A 24753-nucleotide genomic window follows, 5' to 3' on the forward strand; every position below is an offset into this window, starting at 1 on the left:
AATTGCATTATCAACGAGCATTGGGATTTCTTTGAAGCTAATAAATAAAACTAGACAATCTTTATTAAGGATATCAAAATCTGATTAAACATTGATTTATTTGTGGTGGCGACAGGGCTCGCTAGCATAGTCACACAACATCTTGTTAGGGCTCCAGACAGTACCAGGAGCACAGTTAGTGGGACCAATAAGCTTTTGGTTGGAGTAATCACAACGATAGAAACTGTAGCAGTTGCCAGGGTTACCAACGAAGAAAGTGGGCTTGAAACCGACCTTCTTCAAACAGAGCTTGTAGAACATATCGTGTCTGTCTATGTAAGTGTATTAGAGAGAGTTTAAAAGATCATGTTATACGTACAAGCACTGGCAACATTGACGAGGAGGAAGACAAGAGCAAGGAAGACGGGAATAAAACGCATGTTGATATTACTTCAAATTAGATTGAATAACGGATAAATGTTTCTTGTTCTTTGGTCTTTTTATATCACTTTGAATCCTTCGTGAAATTTATTTTGGAATTACAACCGCATATGTTTAAAGAATTTGATTCTTGTTGTATAAAACTTTATTATAGCAGCAAGACGTAAATTTAAGTACTGAATATTTGTATGCGTATATCAACTTTATTTTTTTTTCTTGAAAATGAGACAAAAAGACGTAAATTTATCAGTTCATTTCCAAAATTTAAAGACAAAAAAGTAGGCGTAAATTTAATCAGTTTAATACCACACATACAATGTCAGAGGATCTTTTTTTTTTCTTGGGATAGAACTTTTTTAGGAAAAAATAAACTACAATGTGATCACTTGCTTTCAAAAAATACATTCAATGCATTGTCCACATCTGATAGGTCAGAAGTTCTTTTTTTTTTAAATAACAAAACGAACCAAGGTGAAAGCTTCTTTCTCTCTGTGTTTCTCGATTAAATTACAAAACTTTATTACAATAAATTTATTATCATTTTATTAACAATTTGCCCGAGAAACAGCAACACAGCGTCCAAGTGAAGGACTAAAAGCAGCGCCAACACAATTGCCTATAGTAGGTTCTGAGCTACCATATGTACAGTAGTAGTACTTGTGGCAATCTCCAGGGTAAGCATACAATCCCGCTGACTTAGAAGAGCAACTAAAGCTTCTTTCATCATTGTCTCTTTCTAAATAGTTCATTAGTAAATTAACTTGAAATTCGTAAATTTTTCAAGTCTTACTTTTCATGATGCTTGCAGATTGAACTGTATTCATGAAAGCCAGAATAAATGACAGTAGTAACAAACACTGCATGACATCTAAAGAGTGCTTCAAAAGTGGCATTTTTTCTATAGATAGGATACACAAAGAAGAAGAAGAAAAAAGGAGGTTGAAGATAGTTTGTTCAATCGTTCGCCCTTTTTATACTCTTTTTTCTTTTTTGCGTTTAATAAGCTCTATAAATGCCGTATGCATATACATGCTTTGTTGCTTGTATATATAGAGAGAGAGCAGCAGCAGCAAATGGTCAGGTGCAAACACTTGATTTGCATTTGCACTATTAGCATTTGGAAGATGCTATACATGAATACGATCTAGCCTTATATACATCTTACACATCATATAATGATAAAGATACCATATCCAAAGTGTCTTTGATCCAAACTTTTCTTGAAAGTAAATGTAAAAAAAAAAAAAAAAAAAAAAAAGGCATAAACAAACACAACCCCTTAATTTTTTCTATTCAAAAGTAGAAAAAGAAAAAGATGATGATTCAAACAAAATTTAATATTGTATATATGGAATTCTAAGGAGTCTCAAAGAAACGCCTCATAGTTGTATACAGGTATGCATAGAAAATCGTATATACGGGAGTTCCAGGGCAATGTTTGTGTTAAACATACTAGATAAAGCAGGGTTAAACATCTAGATACGCAAATATGCATCCAAAGTAAGCTTCAAGAATTTAAAGAAAAAAAAGCTATACCGATTCCCTTTCTCTGTATTTGACAATTAAGGTTTGATGGGTATGAATAGAGATAAAAATATAAAGGTTTTAATATGATGATGGTGATACAAACAACATCATTGCATTTCAGCTGCGCTTTAATGCAGACGAGATGGTACTTCTTCGTAAGGAAATCTGAAATAGATGCTGAACACAAAAAAAGTGGTAATTTTTATTGGGCTTTTGTACAAAATAATTAAAGAAAAGAAGACAAAGAGCTTTACAGTATATATCTATGTATAAATGAGTGTTTTGGATGCTATTTGTTTCTTCTTTCTTCTTCTTTCTGCAGAGATGGAATTATTTATAATGACATGAGTTTTAAAAAGGGTAATGATGATTGTGGTGTTTATGCAGTTGCTTCAGCGCTGAAAGAGGCAATTTGTTCGGGATTTTCAATTCTGTTTAAGAAGTGTGTATGAGAACCATCGGCTTTGGCTTGGTGGTAAAAACGAAGCAAGACATCAACATCATCAAGAGAAAGAGGGCGAACATCAGCCAATTCCTTAATCTTGGCAGTAACAGCCTTAGCATCTTCATCAGTCAAATCCAAATCAAGTTGTTCAACACGGTTCTTGACAGCATTCCAACCAGTCAAACGATGACCAATACTGACATAACGAGTCATACCAAAATCATGGGGGTTCAAGATTTCATAAGTAGAAGGGTTGTTCAAGATAGCCTTAGCGTGAATACCTGCCTTGTGTGTGAAAGCACAATAGCCAGTAATGTAGTTGTTGAAAGGAACAGTAACTTCAACAGCATCAGCAACAATATTCTCAACTTCACGAATCTTGGTCAAATCATACTTGTTCTTTACATATTCCTTATCACCAGTGTACATTCTAGCCAACAAACCACCCAAGGGAGTAATACCGTTACGTTCACCAATACCAAGCACAGATGTATCAATGTGTGTAGCACCAGCTTCCAAAGCAGCATAAGCATTAGCAATAGCACAACCAGTATCATTGTGGAAATGACATTCGATATCACAACTGACAACACTTCTTAAAGTCTTAACCAATTCATAAACTTGGCGAGGGTTAGCACAACCAACAGTATCAGCAATACCAACACGGTTAACACCAATCTTGTCGACAGCCTTGTAAATGCTCAAAAGATCAACAAGATCAGATCTGAAAGAATCTTCAGTAGAGAAACGGACTTCAAGGCCCTTGCTCTTGATGTAAGTGATGACTTCAATAGCTTGCTTGGTAATATAATCCATATCCTTGCCATGAGAGAATTCACGGAGAAAAGAAGAGGTACCAATAACAACATCAAGACCATCAACACCAGTATCAATAGCCAACTTGGCATCATCCATATGACAACGAACATGAGTTAAGATCTTGGCCTTCAAACCAAGGTTAGCAATAGCAGTACAATCATTGCGAGATTGTTCAGAAGCAGCAGGAGAAGTCAATTCAAGATAGTCGACACCAACAGCATCAAGTGCTTTAGCAATTTCTGTATTGCTCGTTTAGAAACCACACGCACACACACACTTTTCATTGTTTTACTTACCAATTTTCTTTTCAGTAGTGAAGAAAGCATTAGCGAATTGTTCACCCTCTATATAAACATGAGTATATTTGAATTGAGCTATGAATGACAATTACCTCTAAGAGTGGATTCGATGATCTTAAAGTTTGCAACATTAGAGTTGGGATCATTTGACATGTAAGGGGAGGAAACTTCCTTAGGCTTAGCATTGCCGTTAGCTTGAAGACCGTTTTGAGACATATTGTAAGTTATAAAATGAGAATATTAGTTCTATGAAGAAGAAAGAAAGGGAAATAAATCAGCTTGGACTGGAATGTTTTATATCATGCTGAATCAGGCTTGAAATCTATCCATCAAAACTGATTATCATGATCTTCTCAAAGTCACAGCATCAAATTTAGGATCGGTCATTTAAATGCCTTTTATGGTTAAGCCAATAAGATGGACAATCAGTCAAGGTTTGCTTGATAATCTTGTTTGTGTGACTGAATTACAAAACACATTTGAAACTAACTAAATAATTATCATTGGATAAAGCAGTTTTATTTTAGCCCAAAATTGGTTTTATAATTCTTTCCAAAACTTGTAGAATAAGAACTCTATTTAAATCAGGGTCTTGAATTCGTGCCCACATTCTATCCATGGCAGTGTTGCAATTCTGTTCACCAATTAACTGTCTGACAGCATTTGGAATCAATTCACGCATCATTAGCGTTCGAGCCTGATATTTGCTCTTTTCCTTGTCTTCTTGTGTTCGCTTTGTTTGTTCTTTTTGATCCAACATCCATTTACCTTCAGGCCAAAGCTGCTCTCCCAATTGATTTAATCTGCTTACAATAGCATTGGGAGACATGTATTGATTTACAAAATCACTGTATTGTTCAGAAATGAACTCGGTATATGATCGACGCACGATTTCTCGTAACAAGTTTAGAATAGATCTTCGCATCCATGCCTTGTTATTAGAAGTAGTGAGATTGAAGATTTCTACAACAAGTGCATAGGTGGTCTCAATTAAGAGTTCGACATCCATGGACGATAGGGCCTTATTGGTTGGCTTGGTTGTTTCTTCCGCTTCTTGTTGCGAACCAAGAGATGATGTTGAGTTTGAAAGTCTTTCATTAGGCTCATCATGATCTTCTTTGGTCACTGTAACGGCGCTGTCTTTTGACAAGTTACTATGTGTGCTTGAGAAAGAACCTTGTCTGGGTTTTGTTCTTGGTGCAAACCATTTACCGGGGGCGTCTTGATCCATACTTTGCCTTTCTTCAGGGGAAGCATGATCTGTCTTGTTTGTTGTAGAGGGTACATTTAGTGCAGCTGTACTGTTGCTCCGAGAAAATAAAGATCTTGATCTACTTGGCTGAGCCACAGTAGAAGCTTCAATCAAAGCAATTGAGCTGGCTACTTCGTTTTGAAACTCTTCTGAGAATGACATGACAGCTCCATCTTCTGCAATTTCAGACCTGGTCTCTTTTCTTAAGAAAGGCAGGATAAGCTGCTCTGTTCCCAACTCATCGTCTTGAACTACCGTGTCGAGATACTTTTGAAGACCTTGTCCAACTGCTTCCAAAGATACCTTTCTTTTTTGCTGTGTGGAGGGCTTTTTCAACCAAGATTTAGCTGCTGCTTCTAATGGTAATTTCAGTTGAATTCGAGTAATTCGCTTAGGATGTTTGGCAAATAGAATGGTATGAAAGCTCTCAAAGTCTGCATAAGTTCTTGTGATCACATAACCTCCGCCTTCAGATCCCGCCTGATCTTCCATGGCTGGCCGTTCAATCTGAATAATATAAACAAGCTCCTTTTTATCAGGTGTTTGATCGTTTTGTTGCAGTGAAGATATGTTCATGATAGTGAAGTTGACAGAACCACGGGGGAAAACCATTGTGGGTGGGCCATGTAGGGATGGAGGAGGAGGAGGAGATTGAAGAGATGCCAGCATGGTTGTTTCTGTCTTGGGTGGGCTAGTATTAATAGGTGTCGGCTTCAATGGGTTGTTCGCTTCAGGTGAACTCGGTGGAGTTACCTGTTGCATATCAAATCCGTCACTCTTACTGGTTGCATTAAGATCGTCATTTATGATTGGCTTTTGAACTACGCTATAACCAAGCAAGTCCTCATCGCTTGTAATCTCCGCTGTTGAGTTGCTTAAGACGATAGAAGACACAGTGGATTGAATTGAGTTTTTAGTATCCTTGTTTGACAAGAGGTCCACAATTTGACGATTGAGAAAGTCAGGATTACTGATGCTGCTTACGATGTTTTCAAGGACAAAATTAGCAAGAATCTCTTTTAACAAGCTTGACAATAAGAGTGAATCCCTATCAGCAGCAGGTAATGTACGCTTTAAGAAAACTTGACTCAATCCGCATAATTGATTGTGTTGTTCTTCCCTTGAAAGCAATTGCGCAAAAGGCGATTGAGGGTTGCTATTTACAAAATCTTTCATTGATAACTCTGATTCTTCAAGTGCTCTGCATTCTCTCTATTAAATAGAATAAGAAAAACAGAAAAAAAAAGACAGACACTGTTTTACCATATGTATAATCAAAGTGTTTGCTACACCATATACTGTAGACATGACGATATCATTTCTTTCTTGGTTTAGTAGGATTTTTTGAACATTTAGAGCAACGATATTTAGCCTTTCTCTAGCTAATCTCTCAAAAGTAGGATCATTATAATCATTCAACTTTGACCACCAACTAGACACAAAATCACGCATAATATAATCTAGTAATTGATTGACTACAATAGTCAATGGTGGATAGTATAATTGAACTTCTTTTGGTGGATTTGTACTATTACTAAACTATATATATATATATTAAATTGTTTAGCTTTGTGCTGCATAGGACTATATACATGCCTGCTCCAAAATTTGTTCTTTGTACGATAAATTTCTTTCATAACTTTCAATTTTTAGTGTACCGTCCTTATTATTAAAATAAAAGGCTCCTATAACAAAGCCAATAGCAAGAAATGTTAGAAAGTGATAGCCGTCTGCAATGAGCAAGCAACTATAGATGGCAAGAAAGGTTGTTATAGTGGCTGTTGACAAGTCCTTGATAGAGTCCGTGTCTTCAAATATCAAAGAATAACTTTGTATTTCTAATAGTGTATACTTGACTTGTTCTAGATACGACATTAATATGTATAATGAAAAAGAAAAAGAGAAAACCCCTTCCTACTCTTTCTGCTTGGTTTTTTCTTATTTCGTTAAAACCCAGCCTGAATACACACGCACATTCAAACAAACTCTGCGCTGCTTCTATACCGAAAAACCTTAATCTCACAGCCTTATTGTGGTTATTCTTGAACAATTACACAGCTGTTGATTTCATGTGACGAGCTCTATGTCTATAGAATACATTATTTAATACAGTGCTTCCACCGTCAATTGGTCACTTTATCGAACTTCAGTTAGCCATTTTTCGAAAACTTAATTGGTCACTTTTCCGAACCCCAATTGGCCAGCTTGAAGAATACAGTGAATTACCTTTGAAATTCAAAAATAGAAATCAAAATTGTTTTTCAGCCAATAAAGCTCATTTTTTCTCATTCAAATTTCTGTCTTTTTCGGTAACTGTTCAATCTTTTACTATAGATGATTACAATTTTACATTTGAAAACTACATTATAAGCATGATCATCTTCCACAAATTAGAATACTGAGGCCTCTCGATACCTTGAAAAACGCGTGGATCTTACTTTATAAAACCTATTAATCTTAGCATTTTGGGCTATTACCAGCGCCTTTAATGGCAAAAGTATATTGTAAGAATAATATGATGTTTATAGTGATAAAGATAATTCCTGTAAGAAAATAGGGTTCAAAAATACTGGTGCTGTCAGTGACCCATTTTAGTAATAAAACAACCATTCTATTTCATACTATTAATTGATCTTATCGGATTCATCTAAAGATCTGTGATTGTTCATTGCTAGAATACATATCTACTGTCAAAGCGTGTATACAGCAGTTTAAAATGGAGAGGTGTTTGAAGAGCCTGATAGACCAGTATGAGCATTTGTCGTATTGCTAGAGCTTGGAGGTTCTCAGAACAAATTAGGGGATAGTGAAGAGGTAGCTTATCTCATGAGTGTCGCTTGTTTAAGTAAATCAAATCGCAATCACACATAACACCTTCTGTAAATGCAAAAAACTTACAAAAATCTATTATGGAGGTTTCACTCAAAGACATTTACCAAGACTCTGTAAACGTGTTTAATAAAGGTTTACAAAGGAAGCAGACTTTATCTAGTTTAACGCTTCGGTTGGTCCCATTTCAAGTCATTTGCAGTGCGAATTAGTGGTAATGTAGTGCCTCTTCATCTCAGCTTTCTGATCTGTTTAATTCATTGTTTTTGCAAGAATCCCATGTACTGTCCAGTGAATTTGCACGCAACAAAAGTTAGCAAAAGAATCAAAGAAGTCTCTAGAAAGAAAGAGAGAGAGAGAGGAGTTAGTGTTAGCATAAATGAATGGTATGGATATAAATGTATTACCGGACCTGGTATTGCAGAGTAGAAGGCTTTCTTACAAAACACTAAACAGACCAACTTAGTACTCAAAGAAGGCATAGGGCTACCAATGTTCGCACAAAGCTCATCATGCTTTGTGTTATCTGTTTGTGCATTGTACTTGATCCAAGTAGGATATCTAACCTTGTTGCGTGAATGCCTTTCACAAAACGTGTCATAGCGCCGTAGCCAGGCTACTTGTAAACTAATTCAAACGTATGATGACCGAAAGCAGTTCACAAGTGCATTCACACAGCAAAAATTAGCAACGAAATCAAACTGCTCAAAGAAAAAATGAATTATACTGGGAGATATTGATTTATTTTTGCTTACGTCATTTTTGAGGCTATACAAAGGCTTGTGTAATAAGGCGAAATGCAATCTTTTCATCCCCTCAGGTTAAAGATTATATTTTATTAATAAACAATTATATGGGCTACTCTATGGAGCATAATGCCAAATTGTATGAACAGTTTTTACAAAAGAGAAAAAGGAGAGAGAGCGAAAAAACCTGACAGAAAACAGACAACAGGAAAAAAAGTAAAAGAGAAAAGAAGCAGAGACAGAAAGAGTAGTGTATTGATGCATGATTCCAAAGGCATGACCAACGGCTGGGAACTTTGATAATCACTTACCACCGTGGCAGCGCAGAGGAAAGACATGACAAAAATAGTTCGTCTACGACGAGACCAGAGGAGGAAGCCAACGATCAACAGGATCTTGATCAGGGCGAATTGTTGCAAGAGGATGTACAAGTACATCAATTGCGTATAGTAACTGAAGCAGCGCCGACCAAAAAGGAGGAGGACCAGAGGAAGCCTTAGTGGGCAGTTGACTCAGAGCATAATCAAGACAATGAACACCAGCAGGAGCAATAGGTAGTGCATCCCATAATGCTGGGTCAAGCGCCTGACATGACAAAAAGTGTTCACGGGAGACAAAAGCACCAGAGAGACAAGGACATTCTTCACGCATGTTTGCAAAACGACCAAGACGCCAACGCACCAAGCGACTACGAGAAGTACGAAGCATGGGCAGGTATAAGATTGGATCCGGCTTTTTTCATCCCCTCAAATAACTTAATGTCTAAACAATCCAGACGTATTCTCGAAGAGCTGTCTTTGGTTACGGAGGACAGATTACTTTTGCAAGCTGCCATTGACCGCCAAACTATCAGACGTTTACAAAATGAAGTAAATTCAATCATATTGAAAAAAGATAATTGATTATAAACTAATTAACATTGTGGTGTTAGGCAGAAGGAATTGAAGTAATGACTAGTATTATTAACTGTTCTATGTAAAAATGACATCTAATCGTATGTTTCGTAAGCAATCTACAACTAAAAAGCAGAAAAAAACCATTTCAAAGAAGAAGTATTTTCAAAAGTAAGACGAAATATTTACACTGTCAATATCATGAATCTTCTGTCTTTCTAAATACAATAGCTTAACGAAAAATCAAGTCACAGATTTTTCAATTTCAACACACGGTTCTCACATTGATGGTCTCTCCAAAGTCCAAGTCAAAAGATTACACAAAAATAAGAATGTTGCTTATGAGAATAATAACATAAACTCACTTTCAATCAAATTCAAAAAGGTAAACAAGGAATGCTTGCAGTATATTAACGTGCTGATGATCGCAACTTTCTTATTCATAGATCGTTAATTCAGGAAAGCTGAAAGTCGCATTGAATTCCTGTGAAAAATACAAGCCCACCACACCTGTTGAACATGTTGTTAACAGAATCTACTTGTTTGTGTAAGTCCAATCAGCGAACTGTTGATCTGTATTTATGAATACTAATGCCTTTCAATTTTTGTAGACTTCGGGCACATGTTGAAAAGCCTTGGGTGTTTTCAAGTGAAAACTTGAAGCGATACTCCGAATTTGATTTGCAGGTTAAATTTTGGAGTTACATCTTTGAATTATATCTTGGCCAATATAGACACATTATCTTACATTGATGAGTTCCAAAATCAGATGCGTTAACATCTATTCTTCAGTTTACCTTATCTTTTGTTTCATCTGTTAGGGGAGATACAATGAGTAGCACTTGTAAAAATGTAGGTTTGCGTTTCAAATTGGATCTTCGGATTCTGATTTTGAGGGGAGATGAAACGGTAGTAGATGGCGCGACAGGAGAAATAGCTAGAAAGGCAACCAAGGCAAAACTTTACAGCGACAGACTTAAATCTGTGCTTACCACGAAATACCATTTAAATGCATTTCTCAAATCGTTGATTCATATCAGAAGAAGCTATTATCAATGTGTGTATGCCTGTTGTTCAAGTCATGGGGCTAGAAGCGAAGGTGTCTTCTTTGCGTTTGATTGGAAAGAAACAATACGTAATGGAGGATCTACATTCGTTCAAATTTCCCCGAACGTCAGCACAGTTGAAATCAGGAGAGCTCGAATCTTTAATTAATGGTCTTACTCTGATCGAGGTAAATGCAAGTGCAAGGGTTTATATACTGTCAAACAAAATATTTAATCCGTTATTTATTTATTTTTTAAGGAATTGGTGAACAGCTTGGAGACAAAGTTTAACGACGGACAGACTGAAAAAGAATCGAGCATGGACAGAATCTTAAAGGAAACAAAGAAAAAGAAAAAAATGATATTGAAGGAATGGTTGAGCGATGTAACTTGGGATGCAAATGATGAGGAGAGCGATGACGAAGAATCTGAAGAAGACAGTGATGAGGAAAGCGAGAGCGATAGTGATAACCAAGGAATTAATGACGAGACTACCGATAATGATCTTGATGAAGAGTAATAATTAAGGTTGTCGAAGAACCCTCACTCGTACAATAATCATTTAAACTCAACAATTGACAGCAATTCTTTTATAAAGCAAACAAAGTAATCATATTGATACCACTATTCCACTATGTTTTAAATTGAATTTATTTATATTGACAAAAAGAATTAAAGGCTTTGTGGTATATGTCCTAATGATTCAAAATAAAAATAAAGCTGAAATATTAATGAGTATGCTTTAAGGTCTTTATTTCAGATAAAAAAGAGTAGGAAGTTCCCTTCTATTGCTACAATATTCTGACTATGCATATAAGTTTTCTATGGTCTAAAGTACGAAACCCAGACCATACCAATCATCTTATTAATGAGTGATTTCTTGGTAACATCTTGATATATCATTTGTCTTCTCAGTGCAACGAGCTGATTCATGATTATTCTACTGGCTCAAACCCTACAGTCTGTGCATCTATTAATTAGTACTTCAATATCTCCTCAACCTTTGATGTTATGAAGTAACACATATAGGTGTACAGATTATTTCTTGAGAAAGATGATTATTAGGTGAGAAAATATTATTCATGCATGTTATTAAATTGTACTGTAATTGTTTAGAACAGAAGTTATTCGTAAAACATAACCGAAGATTTTCCGTATTATACTTTAATTTTGCACCAAAACAGGGAATGGCCTTGCGCACACTTATATTTGGTTGATGAACCATTGCAGTCAAGTCATACAACAATCTTAGTTTTTTTTTTTAAAAGAAATAACAATCAGGTAGCACAACATTTCAAAATAGTAATCTGTTCTTTATTCTAAGCAAGTTAGCTACGCTTGTTTAGAATCTACTATTAATCAAGATCGTTCCTAATTTACCACATTAAGTACAATAACAGTGTTTATGTCTAATTTCTCAAACCTTAGATTCCTCGTTTTATGTAAATATCATCCTTGTATTAATAATAAAATCAAGGTACTATTTGGTTCCTATCATTCTAAATTATTATATTGTTTGAATTCTATTTATATTCTCGATTATTTCTTATGTGAATTACCCTCAAATACAACAGGCTTGAATGAATTAATACGTGTAACTTATACATGTATCAAAGACTTGCTGGATTCTGTCACTTGTTTATTATATCATCAGTGTTGTCATTGGATGTTGACACTGAGAAGGATATTATCGCTAGTTTTTAAAATAGACTTTATTCTGTTGATATTTTTTGGGGATTTTATACAGAGTATTAAATGAATCTTTGATATAACCGAAGGCTCTTAGATACAATATGTATATATATATATATATATATAAAGAATGAATCGAATTGAACAAGACTGAAAAAAAGGGTACTTTATTAACTACAGCACTTTTAATTTTCTGGCACAAACTAATTTTATAGGGATGGTCAAACGTTGAGTTTCAAAAAATAGCTTAAATTTTCTTATCAAATTATAAATATCAATGACAAGTGTACATCTTGTTTCTTTGGCCTTTTTAGAGAGGTCATGGTGTGGGTGGGCGGGGACTTTATCTTTCCTTTTCTATTCCGACGGTCTCAATCAATTCTAGCGAGAAATTGATTTCGACCTGGAATACAGGATTTTTGCAGTGTGCCAAATAATTTGTACTTTTGCCATTAAAGGCGCTGGTAATAGCCCAAAATGCTAAGATTAATAGGTTTTATAAAGTAAGATCCACGCGTTTTTCAAGGTATCGAGAGGCCTCAGTATTCTAATTTGTGGAAGATGATCATGCTTATAATGTAGTTTTCAAATGTAAAATTGTAATCATCTATAGTAAAAGATTGAACAGTTACCGAAAAAGACAGAAATTTGAATGAGAAAAAATGAGCTTTATTGGCTGAAAAACAATTTTGATTTCTATTTTTGAATTTCAAAGGTAATTCACTGTATTCTTCAAGCTGGCCAATTGGGGTTCGGAAAAGTGACCAATTGAAATTTAAAAAGCGACCAATTTTTCCAATTGACGGTGGAGCACTGTAATGTTCTTGAATGTCTATTGTTATCATTGTTCTTTTGGATGCACAGTGTCCTCCCCTTTCCTCCTTTTAAGGAAGATCTGTGGCTTTTTATTTAGCCAAAACTACTTTATTTTCAGGTAGATCACTTGTAAGTATAGGCAATTCTTTTGTGAATAATGGAATGAAAAGAGCGTCTACGATTTCCATCTCTTTAGGCTTTAAGAAATACATAAGCTATCCTAAAAGAATCCCATTGTTTATACCTCCTCCTATTTTGAAATCTCAGACTGCTAAACATAAATGTCTGCTATCAAATATACTTGAGTAATCCCTAAAAATAGTGTAAAATCTCCCATTACGTAAATATACAAGAGATCTTTTTTGTCTGCTTCAAAGGGCTATTTTTTTTTCGCTACAATGCAACTTGAAACGCGGCCATATATCACGGGGGAAGCCTTTTCTGTGCTGAGAATAAACAGGCTATTCTTTCGCCTTGCTCTCTGATTGATTGCCCGAAACAGATAACCCAGCTTTCTTTTTTCTCTTCTTGCTAGACAATAAAGAATGGAAGTATCCGACTATATCAACAGTGCCAAAACGTTTGCAGAGAGAGCAGCCAAGCTCTCACAAAAAATGTCACAAGGTCTTGTCGACAATGCGCGTGAACTAGGCTTTCCCGGTTCTGAATCAGGTGCCCAGTACTTTGATACCTCTGAGGAGAAAATGCGTAATATCAAGCGTCAACTCGATTCGAAAAACGATAGAGAGAAATTAGACGGGCTCAAGCGACTGATTGCTGTAAGTGCTTCCCAAGTTGTTCCTGATTACACTGACACATGAACAGATGATTTCTAAGGGCAGAGACGTGTCCGAGTTTTTCCCTGATGTAGTCAAGAACGTAGTCTCTCAGAACATAGAAATCCGCAAACTCGTCTATATTTTCTTATTACGGTATGCTGAGCAGGAACCTGATTTGGCACTGTTGTCCATCAACTCTTTCCAAAAGGATCTAAGTGATAAGAATCAGATTATTCGCGCCATGGCATTGCGTGTTATGAGTGGTATTCGTGTACCTGTTATTAGTCCTATTGTCTTGCTTGGCATTAAGAAATGTATCACAGACCCAAGTCCTTATGTTCGAAAAACGGCTGCTCATGCTATTCCTAAATGCTATAGGTAAGCAAAGATTGTGAGAGGGCATATATTTAATGTCTATTTGATATAGTCTGGATGCGAGTCAAAAGGAAGCATTAGTTGAGATTATTGCCACATTACTCAAGGACAGATCAAATTTAGTGATCGGAAGTACTATTATGGCCTTTAACGAAGTATGTCCTAATCGATTTGATTTGATTCACCCTTGTTTTCGGAAACTATGCAACATGTTAGGTGATTGTGATGAATGGGGACAAATGTCAATTTTGGGTGTTCTGTTACGCTATGGTAGAAACCAATTTTTGAACCCCAATCCTAATGTAAGTAGAAGAGAAGAGAGACAGTCTCTGATAAGAAAAATATAGGGGGAAGATCAAAGTCGTATTCCACCTAAAAAGAAAACAACAACAACTACCAGTAAATCGTTTTATTCCTCTGATTCTTCTAGCGAAGAAGAAGAACAAGAGAATGTCAAGGATATTGAGGAAGTTGAATTGGATGTGGACCATGAATTGCTATTAAAAAGCTGTGTTCCTCTCTTACAGAGTCGTAATAGTGGTGTAGTCTTAGCTGTAGCTAAATTGTACTATTACTTGGCTCCTGCTGCAGAGGCTGAAAAGATTGCTAAGCCCTTGGTACGTCTATTGCGTTCGCATAGAGAACAATCTTATGTAGTACTCTCAAATATCGCCACAATGGCTTCAAGAAGACCTGTAAGTAAGAGCCAAAGAAAAAGAGATAAGCACTGACGATTGCCTAGTATCTGTTTGAATCTTCGCTTCAACAATTCTATGCTCAATCTTCAGAACCTGTATTTATTCGTGATACCAAATTGGATATCTTGACAACTATCGCTAATGAATCCAATATCCACACACTACTTGTTGAACTTCAGGTAAGCATATTATGCTATACAAAGACATATACTGACCCATTTGACAAAAGCAATACATCAAAAGCCCCAATAAAGACTTTGTTGCTGCAACTATTCAAGCTATTGGTCGTTGTGCAACAAGTGTGCCTACTGCTACTGATCAATGTCTGCGCCTTTTAATGAAATTACTTCGTAGTAGAAATGGTAAGAACTTGCTAATTTTGCTATTAAATATAAACTATGATTGTATAGAACTTGTGGTAGCTGAATCAGTTCTCGTTTTGACAAGACTATTACAAGTTCCTTCAGAAGAACGATCCAAGTCAGTCATAACACTTGTAAAGCTACTAGATACAATCAAGGTGCCAATGGCTAGAGCCAATATTTTGTGGCTCGTAGGCCAATATGCAGGAACATTGCCCAAGGTGGGGCCCGACGTATTGCGTCAAGCTGTAAAGAACTTTATCAACGAGGTAAAACAGGACATACATCGTTTATCTTGTTGATTGATCATTTTTGCAGGACAATGCTACTAAACTTCAAACCTTGACATTAGCAGCTAAATTAATATGCTTAAATGCCGATCATCCTATTCTCAATAGCTTGAACCAATATCTACTCAATTTGGCTCGTTATGATACTGATTACGATGTGAGAGACCGTGCTCGTTTCTTGCGCGCTCTTACTTTACAAGGACAGAATGAAAAGCCTGGATTACAGCAAATCAAACAGCATTTGCAAAAAATTTTACTTTCTAACAAGGAGCCTCCTATCATTCAATCAGCTGATATTCAAAGTAAAAGCTATATATTATTACGCGTTCGTGTATTAACTTTGTTCATTGTAGATGCTTCTGATTACAATGTTGGCTCACTTTCACTTTTAGCACATCAACCACTTCCAGGTTATGAACCCTTAGCTGATTACCCAGAAGAGCAGCCTGATACAAGCGTGCGCGATGTTGAAGAATTAGAAGGATGGAGTGGTAGCCGTACAACAATGATGGAAACTGGGTTCGGAAGTGATAATTATCGTAAAGGAACCACTGCATTATCTGGCATTGAAGCTATGGGCAGTAGCAGTCTTACTTCCATGTATGCTCCCTCGGCCATAAAGAAAAAGGGCAATGATTATGATTTGGATGCATTTTATGAAGAATCAAGTGAAGAAGAAGATTCCTCTGCATCTTCTGAGCAAGAAGAGACAAGTTCCGAAGAAGAGGAGGAAGAATCCGAAGAGGGGGAAGTCGAAGAGGGATCGGAAGAAGATGAATCAAGCGGACTATATTCTTCCGAAGAAGAAGAGCCTAAGAAAGCGATACGAAAATAGAGAAATTTGCTACTTTTTTTTTTATCACTAATAAAAGCCTATTCGGTTAATCTTATTTTTTCGAAAGAACTGGCAATTTCTTGAATTTATGCAAAATGCATGATGAACGAATCAAATTGCTAGCGAAAAGTGTCGAATTTTCTCGAAAAGGAAAGTGATTAATTCTAGAAGGGTTTGCTAAAGGTATAAAAAGAAAACAATGGACACTGCTCGCTTTTTTTTTTATATCAACAAGAAAAAAATGTCTCTTACTCAACGCTTTATTTCTGACGCTTTCCGTGATATGCAACGTGCTATGGCTTTGTTTGATCAGCCATTATACAACACTGCTCGTCGCTCTGTATTGTCAAGCCCTGGTGGTCTTACAAATCAACTCCTTCGCTATCCTGCTACGGATATGGTTGAACATCCTGATTCCTTCGAACTCAAGGCTGAACTTCCTGGTTTTGACAAAGAAAAGATCAAGATTGAATTGGCCGACAGTCGCACATTAGTCTTGAGTGGTGAAGTAAAAGAAGAACATGCGACGGCCAGTCCTACTAAAGAACCAACTGATAAACCACAAGAGGTTACTGACGCTACTACTACAGTAGAAGGTCAACAGTTGCAAACTACTACTAATGAAAAAGCTGTTGCTAAACAAACGGATTCTCCTCAATGGTGGGTAAAGGAGCGAGTTCAAAGCTCATTCTCCCGAGCATTCTCCTTCCCAACTCCTATCAATCCAGAAAGCATCAAGGCCTCTTTTGATAACGGTGTTCTCAATATAGTTGTGCCCAAGACGACTGAAGACCAAGCCAAGCGTATTAACATTGAATAAGCAAACCTTCTTTTGAAATACCAATAAAAAAAATAATTTTTGGAAAATTCTAGAACACGGTTAAGGAATCTTTTTTTTTTTTTTTTTTTGTAGATGGGCTATCGACAAAAGTCAGCTCAGCGTCGTCTTCCCAATTGTTGCAGACAGCTGAAAGTGGCAGAGCCATGCAAAAGGTTGCTAACAATGATATTTAGGCTTCGTTTTTTGGTTTACATAGTTTTGTTAATACATCCATTGTTTCAAGGATCGATCCAAAGATACCATCCTTGCTTAAGGATGTTTTGTATCTAGAATTAAGAAAGAGCATAATGGATTCTGGGCTTGAATTGTTGGTTTCCGCTTGAAGGACGTATATCATCATATCATATAGGTACTTTGGAATTTATTTGTACTGCTTATAGTTAAGTAGAGAATCAATGTATTTCATCTGTAGAGATCCTTGTTGAGCAAACACGTTTAGCAGTTCCAGACCCCCTTTATCCTTAGACAATATAAGACATCTTTCCTAACTTGCAATTTTTTTCTCATCGGCTATACAGTATTTTCGGAAAGTATTCGTGCACTAATAATTTTTCGTTTCGTGCAATAAAAATAAATAAATCGTGCGGACTTGGAAAACAATTTCGAGCAAAAAAATTAAAGTCATGGTGCAAAAGTAGAAAAAGAGTTGGGTCAAAAAATTCATGCATGGTGCACGAAATTAATGTTTATTAGATTGGCTTTCTGTTCAAACAATCATCAAACATAGACATAGAATGTCTACAGAACCCCTTCAAGTCGCTCAAAAGGACTTTGTTACAGGCGTCTGTTATTCTGGAGGTGAGTGTTTCCTCTTTCAAAAGTTTCTCTCTTTTGACCTTGCTCTTGCAAACAGCCCAAAATTCTTCAATAGGGTTAAGGGTTGGTGAATATGGAGGAAGGTAGACGCAGCCATATCCTCTGCTTTCTATATACTTTCTTATGTCTTGGTGCGTATGGATAGGCGCATTATCCATGACTATATAGCTATCCTTGAAGATCTCGTGACGATCCAAAATATCCAAGCTACTAGCAATAAAGTTGAAGTAATGGCCAGTCACTGTTCCTCCTTTGCCCTTGTTTGCGACAGTTGAGTTTTTTCCTGTCAACTTTCTTTTCTTTGCGGGCTCCGCTACCTTGGGCTGTTTGATCTTGATATTGACAACACCATGAGCAGATATAGCACCAAGAATAGTCGTGGTCTTTGCTCTTGTCTTTGGGACTGTGACAATGGCAGGATCACCTTTTTTAGACCAACCATAAGAGCGCTTCAAGTTGATATGGAATGCAGATTCATCAATAAAAACGCAGTTGCTCATATAATCCATGTCAGTCTCTTCCCAGTGTTTCACTCATTGATATCTAGCTTCAATTTTCTCAGGAGAATTTCGCTCAACTGAATAAAGCTTTGCTCGCTTGAAGCTGAGATTGCACTTTGTAGTGACAAACTCATACAAAGCAGTCTTTGAGATCTTCAGATCCTCAAAGCTACTCGTAAGACACTCCATCATCTCTTCCAAGACCATTTCAGGCCTTTCATCAATAGCTTCAATCAGACACTCCTTATGAGCATCATTGAGGATTGCAGGTCTTCCAAGCTTCCGCTTACCATCTACAGTCCTTTCCATAGCGACCTCACTGTCCTTTGCCAAGCTCGCCTCTCCTTGCTTGAACCATGTTTGTGCTGTCGTTGGTGGTATACCAAGCTGTTTAGCAGCACCTCGGACACTCATATTCTTTTCATACACTAAGTGAAAGAAGTTACTCTTGTCCTCAGGTTTGTACTTCCGATAGGTCTTCTTAGAAATCCCACCAACATCTCCCGCAATAGGGTTTGTGGTGTTGCTTTCAGTCTTCATAACAACATCTTTGGCTGCTTTTTCAGGAGGCTTGAGATCAGTGTACATTGCGAAATCTGTAACATCTCCTAAGGGGTAAGCTTCGTCATCCACTTCCATTGCAAACTCAAGATGCTCTTCTTCATTCTCATTTGTTAGGTTTCCGTTTCCATCTTCATAAACAAAGTTACTCATTTTCAACTACGTAGAATATAAAATTGCACTAAGTAAAAACTACTTTTGCACCATGACTTTAATTTTTTTGCTCGAAATTGTTTTCCAAGTCCGCACGATTTATTTATTTTTATTGCACGAAACGAAAAATTATTAGTGCACGAATACTTTCCGAAAATACTGTATATTGGTAGATACTTGGGTTCAAAGTTGAAAATATAGCTTTTGGTGGTGGTTTCAGTCTGATTACATACAATAGTTCTGCAAGTATGATTGTGCTGGCTACATTTGCCCTACCGTACATCGAGATGTTTCTCGTTTTGAAAAGGGCCACTTGAGTTCTGATTCTTCCGGTCATTTCAGTTACAAAATATCACTCTGTTGTTTTGTTACATATATTGGATAGCCCAGGTATTTGATGTAGTCAGGAATGCTATAGTCATACCATTCCATACGTTGTTGGATGTATGGCTTTAATCTCACTCCAAAGAATCCATTCATTTTGCCTCCATGAAGTAGAAAGACCAGAAACTTCTCATAGTCTATCTTGGTGTTTGAGGCTTGACTGTATGTCTCGAAGCACTCTTCTATTTGCATGTATTCCAATTTGGATTTGACAAACATGATGATATCATCTGCATAAGTTATAATCTTGACAGATGGTGGTGAAGTGAGTTGAACTGTTCTTTGATCTGCTGATTTGGTAGCTTGAATTGAGCATCCAGACATGATATTATCGTCGATAATTGATAGCAGGAATGACTCTATGGTAAAGCTGAAGAGTATTTGTGATATAGAGTCTTCTTGTCTTAGTTCTCTTCGTTGTTTCACTGGATTGGATGGAAACCCATTCATGATGATGGAAATTTCATTGTCAAAGAAAAGATTCTGTATGCATCTAACAAATTCATTAGGAAAGCTAAACTTCAATAGTACTTGTGTAAGATAGTGTGGGTGAACTCTTTCATAAGCCTTGTTATTATCAAGCATCACTCCAACATATCCTTTAAATTCTTTGTTATTTCCTGCTCTGGTCATTTTAGCATTATCGATCATAATTCCAAGTGCTAAACCTTGGTTTCTAATAAAGCGCCCGGGCATAAATCCAGCTTGAAATTTGGTGATAAGCCAACTGAAAATCTCTATCATCCTTGTGTTCATTAGCCTAGTGAATACTTTACAGTCTGTGTTTATTAGTGTAATTGGTCTCCAGTTTCCTAAGTCTGATGAGCTCCCCCTTTTTTTTTGTAGCAATACAACGCACGCTTGCTACTATAATCTTGAAAACCTTCCTGGTTTGATAGCATTATTGTAAATTTGCGTTATGATATCTCGAAAGCTCGGTTGGTGGACAATGATATTGAGTATCTCATATGGTATGCCATCTAACCCTAAACTACTTTTATGTGGACTTTTTTGTGTACATAGTATGATGTCTTCATAATGAACTTCTTCAATCAAACTGCCACTCTTATCTTTAGACACGATCTTGTTGATTTGGTTCAACATAGATTCTAAAATGTTTATGCTAATTCTCCCATTCTTCCATCTTTAGATACTTTGACTTCCTCTAGATTTAAAGCATTATTAGAGCTGATTATTCAGCAATGTTGTGTCCGGATTTCTTGGTGATAGTTAAACTTGAATTCCATGTTGTTTATGGTTTCCTCAAGGGTGAGAGATGGTATATTGGTTTCTTGACGTATAAGCGCACTCAATTTCTTGCTCTTCAGTAAAGCAATAGAATCATCTATGGTTTGTTGGTTAGTGTTCATGTGTAGGCTTCTGCAGTTGACAGGACCTATCTTAATGTGCAAGTGTTTGCATGGTTTTTTTTTTCTTTTTGATTTAATCTACTTTTAAAATTAAAGACACTAAAGCGTAAACGATGGAAGAAATCTTTTATTGGATGCAGAAATCTTTCATCAAAAATGGAAGAAAAATGCAACCGGTTACGCTATGGTGATAGTTACTTTACTTGGAAGTAGCAGCCAGACTAGTTAGATAGTAATTGACTGGATCAGTCGGGTTGCCTTTCTTATGAATTGGGATTACTTGTGCGATTCGTCGACAGTGAGGCGTGTATAGCCAAAATCAACAAAGATCAAAAATATAAAAAATAATGAGACTACTGAAATTTGTGATATGCATACAAAAAGTAGAACTAGAGCCATAAAAGGATTGTAGCAATAGTCGTATATGTTAGAAACATCTCATGAATGTAATGGATTTACAAAAACTATTTAAGCTCTGCTAGTATTTATGCCGACTTGCAAGTATGCCATTTGTGTACTCAAAAAAATATTTTTGAGAAAATAAATCAAAATTATTTTCTGCAATGACAAAAAAAAAAAGTAAAAAATTCTTAATTTTTTGTTTTAAATTAATAAAAAAAGCTTGTTTTTCAATTTTTCTGTTTTAAATTAATAAAAAAAAGCTTGTTTTTCAATTTTTCTGTTTTAAATTAATGAACGAGTCTACCAGATGTTGATTTTGCTTTTTTAGTTTAAACAGATATTACTACTTGGTAGACTCGTTCATTAATTTAGAACAGAAAAATTGAAAAACAAGCTTTTTCTAAAATTTTAAGCAGAAAAATTAGAAACTTTTTACTTTTTTTATTAATTTAAAACAGAAAATTAAGAATTTTTTACTTTTTTTTTTTGTCATTGCAGAAAATAATTTTGATTTATTTTAAAGTAGTGGTTTCTATTTTTTTCTCAAAAATATTTTTTTGAGTACACAAATGGCATATTTGTAATTTCGGCATAACTGTTAATATTTTTATTGATTTCGAAAATTCTTCTTTTTTGTAAGTCTATTGCACTGATCACAAAGGCCTGAGATCTAAGAGCCTTTGCATAATTTTCCCATCGATCTAGCTATCTTTCTCGTAGAGTTAGCACTACAGCATAAGTGATGGAGGAAAATCCAACCGCTGACGCTGTGGTGTATGATTGCCATGGCTACTACGGGTACTACGATTTCTATGCTTACTATGGCTGTCGTAATCACTTTGCTGCATCAGGGAACCTGGTCAAAAATTGACAAGAAAAAGTGTTCAAGACAAAGCTCAGATTGTTGGAGTTGTCATTTGGGATGTAAAGGCGCTGTTGATGTCTGACAGCTGCTTTCCAAATAGGATCTTTAGCTGCCGCTTGCTTGATTAGAGTATGCTAAAATTTATTCAAAGAAAGGGTATAGCTGACTCGTGAGCCCGATTTCAAATAAAAAATAGAAACTAATAACTTGGAGAAAAGTATCATGCGCTGGCTGAATAAGTTTAGATGCTGAACCATACCTTTCTTATTCTATTTTTCTGGCCCGAGCATAAATTTTGGTGTTCAGAGCCACTTTCTAAAGATTGCGATAACTCTACGAGAAAGATAGCTAGATCGATGGGAAAATTATGCAAAGGCTCTTAGATCTCAGGCCTTTGTGATCAGTGCAATAGACTTACAAAAAAGAAGAATTTTCGAAATCAATAAAAATATTAACAGTTATGCCGAAATTACAAATATGCCATTTGTGTACTCAAAAAAATATTTTTGAGAAAAAAATAGAAACCACTACTTTAAAATAAATCAAAATTATTTTCTGCAATGACAAAAAAAAAAAGTAAAAAATTCTTAATTTTCTGTTTTAAATTAATAAAAAAAGTAAAAAGTTTCTAATTTTTCTGCTTAAAATTTTAGAAAAAGCTTGTTTTTCAATTTTTCTGTTCTAAATTAATGAACGAGTCTACCAAGTAGTAATATCTGTTTAAACTAAAAAAGCAAAATCAACATCTGGTAGACTCGTTCATTAATTTAAAACAGAAAAATTGAAAAACAAGCTTTTTTTATTAATTTAAAACAGAAAAATTGAAAAACAAGCTTTTTTTTATTAATTTAAAACAAAAAATTAAGAATTTTTTACTTTTTTTTTTGTCATTGCAGAAAATAATTTTGATTTATTTTCTCAAAAATATTTTTTTGAGTACACAAATGGCATACTTGCAAGTCGGCATAAATACTAGCAGAGCTTAAATAGTTTTTGTAAATCCATTACATTCATGAGATGTTTCTAACATATACGACTATTGCTACAATCCTTTTATGGCTCTAGTTCTACTTTTTGTATGCATATCACAAATTTCAGTAGTCTCATTATTTTTTATATTTTTGATCTTTGTTGATTTTGGCTATACACGCCTCACTGTCGACGAATCGCACAAGTAATCCCAATTCATAAGAAAGGCAACCCGACTGATCCAGTCAATTACTATCTAACTAGTCTGGCTGCTACTTCCAAGTAAAGTAACTATCACCATAGCGTAACCGGTTGCATTTTTCTTCCATTTTTGATGAAAGATTTCTGCATCCAATAAAAGATTTCTTCCATCGTTTACGCTTTAGTGTCTTTAATTTTAAAAGTAGATTAAATCAAAAAGAAAAAAAAAACCATGCAAACACTTGCACATTAAGATAGGTCCTGTCAACTGCAGAAGCCTACACATGAACACTAACCAACAAACCATAGATGATTCTATTGCTTTACTGAAGAGCAAGAAATTGAGTGCGCTTATACGTCAAGAAACCAATATACCATCTCTCACCCTTGAGGAAACCATAAACAACATGGAATTCAAGTTTAACTATCACCAAGAAATCCGGACACAACATTGCTGAATAATCAGCTCTAATAATGCTTTAAATCTAGAGGAAGTCAAAGTATCTAAAGATGGAAGAATGGGAGAATTAGCATAAACATTTTAGAATCTATGTTGAACCAAATCAACAAGATCGTGTCTAAAGATAAGAGTGGCAGTTTGATTGAAGAAGTTCATTATGAAGACATCATACTATGTACACAAAAAAGTCCACATAAAAGTAGTTTAGGGTTAGATGGCATACCATATGAGATACTCAATATCATTGTCCACCAACCGAGCTTTCGAGATATCATAACGCAAATTTACAATAATGCTATCAAACCAGGAAGGTTTTCAAGATTATAGTAGCAAGCGTGCGTTGTATTGCTACAAAAAAAAAAGGGGGAGCTCATCAGACTTAGGAAACTGGAGACCAATTACACTAATAAACACAGACTGTAAAGTATTCACTAGGCTAATGAACACAAGGATGATAGAGATTTTCAGTTGGCTTATCACCAAATTTCAAGCTGGATTTATGCCCGGGCGCTTTATTAGAAACCAAGGTTTAGCACTTGGAATTATGATCGATAATGCTAAAATGACCAGAGCAGGAAATAACAAAGAATTTAAAGGATATGTTGGAGTGATGCTTGATAATAACAAGGCTTATGAAAGAGTTCACCCACACTATCTTACACAAGTACTATTGAAGTTTAGCTTTCCTAATGAATTTGTTAGATGCATACAGAATCTTTTCTTTGACAATGAAATTTCCATCATCATGAATGGGTTTCCATCCAATCCAGTGAAACAACGAAGAGAACTAAGACAAGAAGACTCTATATCACAAATACTCTTCAGCTTTACCATAGAGTCATTCCTGCTATCAATTATCGACGATAATATCATGTCTGGATGCTCAATTCAAGCTACCAAATCAGCAGATCAAAGAACAGTTCAACTCACTTCACCACCATCTGTCAAGATTATAACTTATGCAGATGATATCATCATGTTTGTCAAATCCAAATTGGAATACATGCAAATAGAAGAGTGCTTCGAGACATACAGTCAAGCCTCAAACACCAAGATAGACTATGAGAAGTTTCTGGTCTTTCTACTTCATGGAGGCAAAATGAATGGA

At 35.7% G+C, this 24753-nt stretch overlaps 7 protein-coding genes across 7 annotated transcripts; 3 read left to right on the forward strand and 4 right to left on the reverse strand.

Moving 5' to 3' along the window:
• Positions 1–26: 26 nt before the first annotated feature.
• On the reverse strand, positions 27–653 carry B0P05DRAFT_531584 (uncharacterized protein). The gene is made up of 2 exons (XM_051576992.1): positions 359–653; positions 27–311 (listed from the first exon to the last, which is right to left on the reverse strand). Exons 1-2 carry the CDS (start codon positions 417–419, stop codon positions 97–99), a joined length of 276 nt encoding a protein of 91 aa, XP_051437209.1. The 5' UTR covers positions 420–653; the 3' UTR covers positions 27–96.
• A 188-nt stretch (positions 654–841) lies between these two features.
• Positions 842–1663, reverse strand: B0P05DRAFT_531588 (uncharacterized protein). Its single transcript, XM_051576993.1, has one exon. The coding sequence runs from the start codon at positions 1167–1169 to the stop codon at positions 966–968; it is 204 nt and encodes a 67-aa protein (XP_051437210.1). The 5' UTR covers positions 1170–1663; the 3' UTR covers positions 842–965.
• A 459-nt stretch (positions 1664–2122) lies between these two features.
• Positions 2123–3759, reverse strand: B0P05DRAFT_531590 (homocitrate synthase). The gene is made up of 3 exons (XM_051576994.1): positions 3603–3759; positions 3508–3555; positions 2123–3450 (listed from the first exon to the last, which is right to left on the reverse strand). The coding sequence occupies exons 1-3, from the start codon at positions 3724–3726 to the stop codon at positions 2327–2329; spliced, it is 1296 nt and encodes a 431-aa protein (XP_051437211.1). The 5' UTR covers positions 3727–3759; the 3' UTR covers positions 2123–2326.
• Positions 3760–4033: 274 nt separating this feature from the next.
• B0P05DRAFT_584834 (PXA domain-containing protein) lies at positions 4034–6214 on the reverse strand (the record flags this gene model as incomplete). Its single annotated transcript, XM_051582392.1, has 2 exons — positions 4034–5974; positions 6026–6214. The coding sequence occupies 2 exons, from the start codon at positions 6212–6214 to the stop codon at positions 4034–4036; spliced, it is 2130 nt and encodes a 709-aa protein (XP_051437212.1).
• Positions 6215–8861: 2647 nt separating this feature from the next.
• Positions 8862–10999, forward strand: B0P05DRAFT_594865 (uncharacterized protein). The gene is made up of 9 exons (XM_051583090.1): positions 8862–9206; positions 9269–9283; positions 9346–9401; positions 9462–9615; positions 9677–9777; positions 9842–9917; positions 10023–10287; positions 10310–10464; positions 10536–10999. The coding sequence occupies exons 1-9, from the start codon at positions 8907–8909 to the stop codon at positions 10794–10796; spliced, it is 1383 nt and encodes a 460-aa protein (XP_051437213.1). The 5' UTR covers positions 8862–8906; the 3' UTR covers positions 10797–10999.
• A 2263-nt stretch (positions 11000–13262) lies between these two features.
• On the forward strand, positions 13263–16178 carry B0P05DRAFT_531629 (adaptin N terminal region-domain-containing protein). Its single transcript, XM_051576995.1, has 9 exons — positions 13263–13563; positions 13610–13941; positions 13991–14240; positions 14286–14633; positions 14681–14815; positions 14866–14998; positions 15047–15267; positions 15317–15590; positions 15642–16178. Exons 1-9 carry the CDS (start codon positions 13330–13332, stop codon positions 16121–16123), a joined length of 2409 nt encoding a protein of 802 aa, XP_051437214.1. The 5' UTR covers positions 13263–13329; the 3' UTR covers positions 16124–16178.
• A 181-nt stretch (positions 16179–16359) lies between these two features.
• B0P05DRAFT_531630 (HSP20-like chaperone) lies at positions 16360–16966 on the forward strand. The gene has a single exon (XM_051576996.1). The coding sequence runs from the start codon at positions 16365–16367 to the stop codon at positions 16941–16943; it is 579 nt and encodes a 192-aa protein (XP_051437215.1). The 5' UTR covers positions 16360–16364; the 3' UTR covers positions 16944–16966.
• Positions 16967–24753: the final 7787 nt, after the last annotated feature.

This window comes from Gilbertella persicaria (genome assembly GCF_025201335.1).
Source record: "Gilbertella persicaria strain CBS 190.32 chromosome Unknown B0P05scaffold_9, whole genome shotgun sequence".
Lineage (NCBI taxonomy): Eukaryota > Fungi > Mucoromycota > Mucoromycetes > Mucorales > Choanephoraceae > Gilbertella > Gilbertella persicaria.

Coding starts and splice junctions, on each gene's coding strand:
- B0P05DRAFT_531584 (XM_051576992.1), bottom strand. CDS start 419: ATGCGTTTTATTCCCGTCTTCCTTGCTCTTGTCTTCCTCCTCGTCAAT. Junction 312..358: donor CGTCAATGTTGCCAGTGCTT/GTACGTATAACA, acceptor ACACTTACATAG/ACAGACACGATATGTTCTAC.
- B0P05DRAFT_531588 (XM_051576993.1), bottom strand. CDS start 1,169: ATGAACTATTTAGAAAGAGACAATGATGAAAGAAGCTTTAGTTGCTCT.
- B0P05DRAFT_531590 (XM_051576994.1), bottom strand. CDS start 3,726: ATGTCTCAAAACGGTCTTCAAGCTAACGGCAATGCTAAGCCTAAGGAA. Junction 3,556..3,602: donor CATCGAATCCACTCTTAGAG/GTAATTGTCATT, acceptor ATGTTTATATAG/AGGGTGAACAATTCGCTAAT. Junction 3,451..3,507: donor CACTACTGAAAAGAAAATTG/GTAAGTAAAACA, acceptor CGAGCAATACAG/AAATTGCTAAAGCACTTGAT.
- B0P05DRAFT_594865 (XM_051583090.1), top strand. CDS start 8,907: ATGCTGGGTCAAGCGCCTGACATGACAAAAAGTGTTCACGGGAGACAA. Junction 9,616..9,676: donor TTTCAATCAAATTCAAAAAG/GTAAACAAGGAA, acceptor TCTTATTCATAG/ATCGTTAATTCAGGAAAGCT. Junction 10,465..10,535: donor ATGGTCTTACTCTGATCGAG/GTAAATGCAAGT, acceptor TTATTTTTTAAG/GAATTGGTGAACAGCTTGGA.
- B0P05DRAFT_531629 (XM_051576995.1), top strand. CDS start 13,330: ATGGAAGTATCCGACTATATCAACAGTGCCAAAACGTTTGCAGAGAGA. Junction 14,241..14,285: donor TTTTGAACCCCAATCCTAAT/GTAAGTAGAAGA, acceptor AGAAAAATATAG/GGGGAAGATCAAAGTCGTAT. Junction 14,816..14,865: donor CACTACTTGTTGAACTTCAG/GTAAGCATATTA, acceptor ATTTGACAAAAG/CAATACATCAAAAGCCCCAA.
- B0P05DRAFT_531630 (XM_051576996.1), top strand. CDS start 16,365: ATGTCTCTTACTCAACGCTTTATTTCTGACGCTTTCCGTGATATGCAA.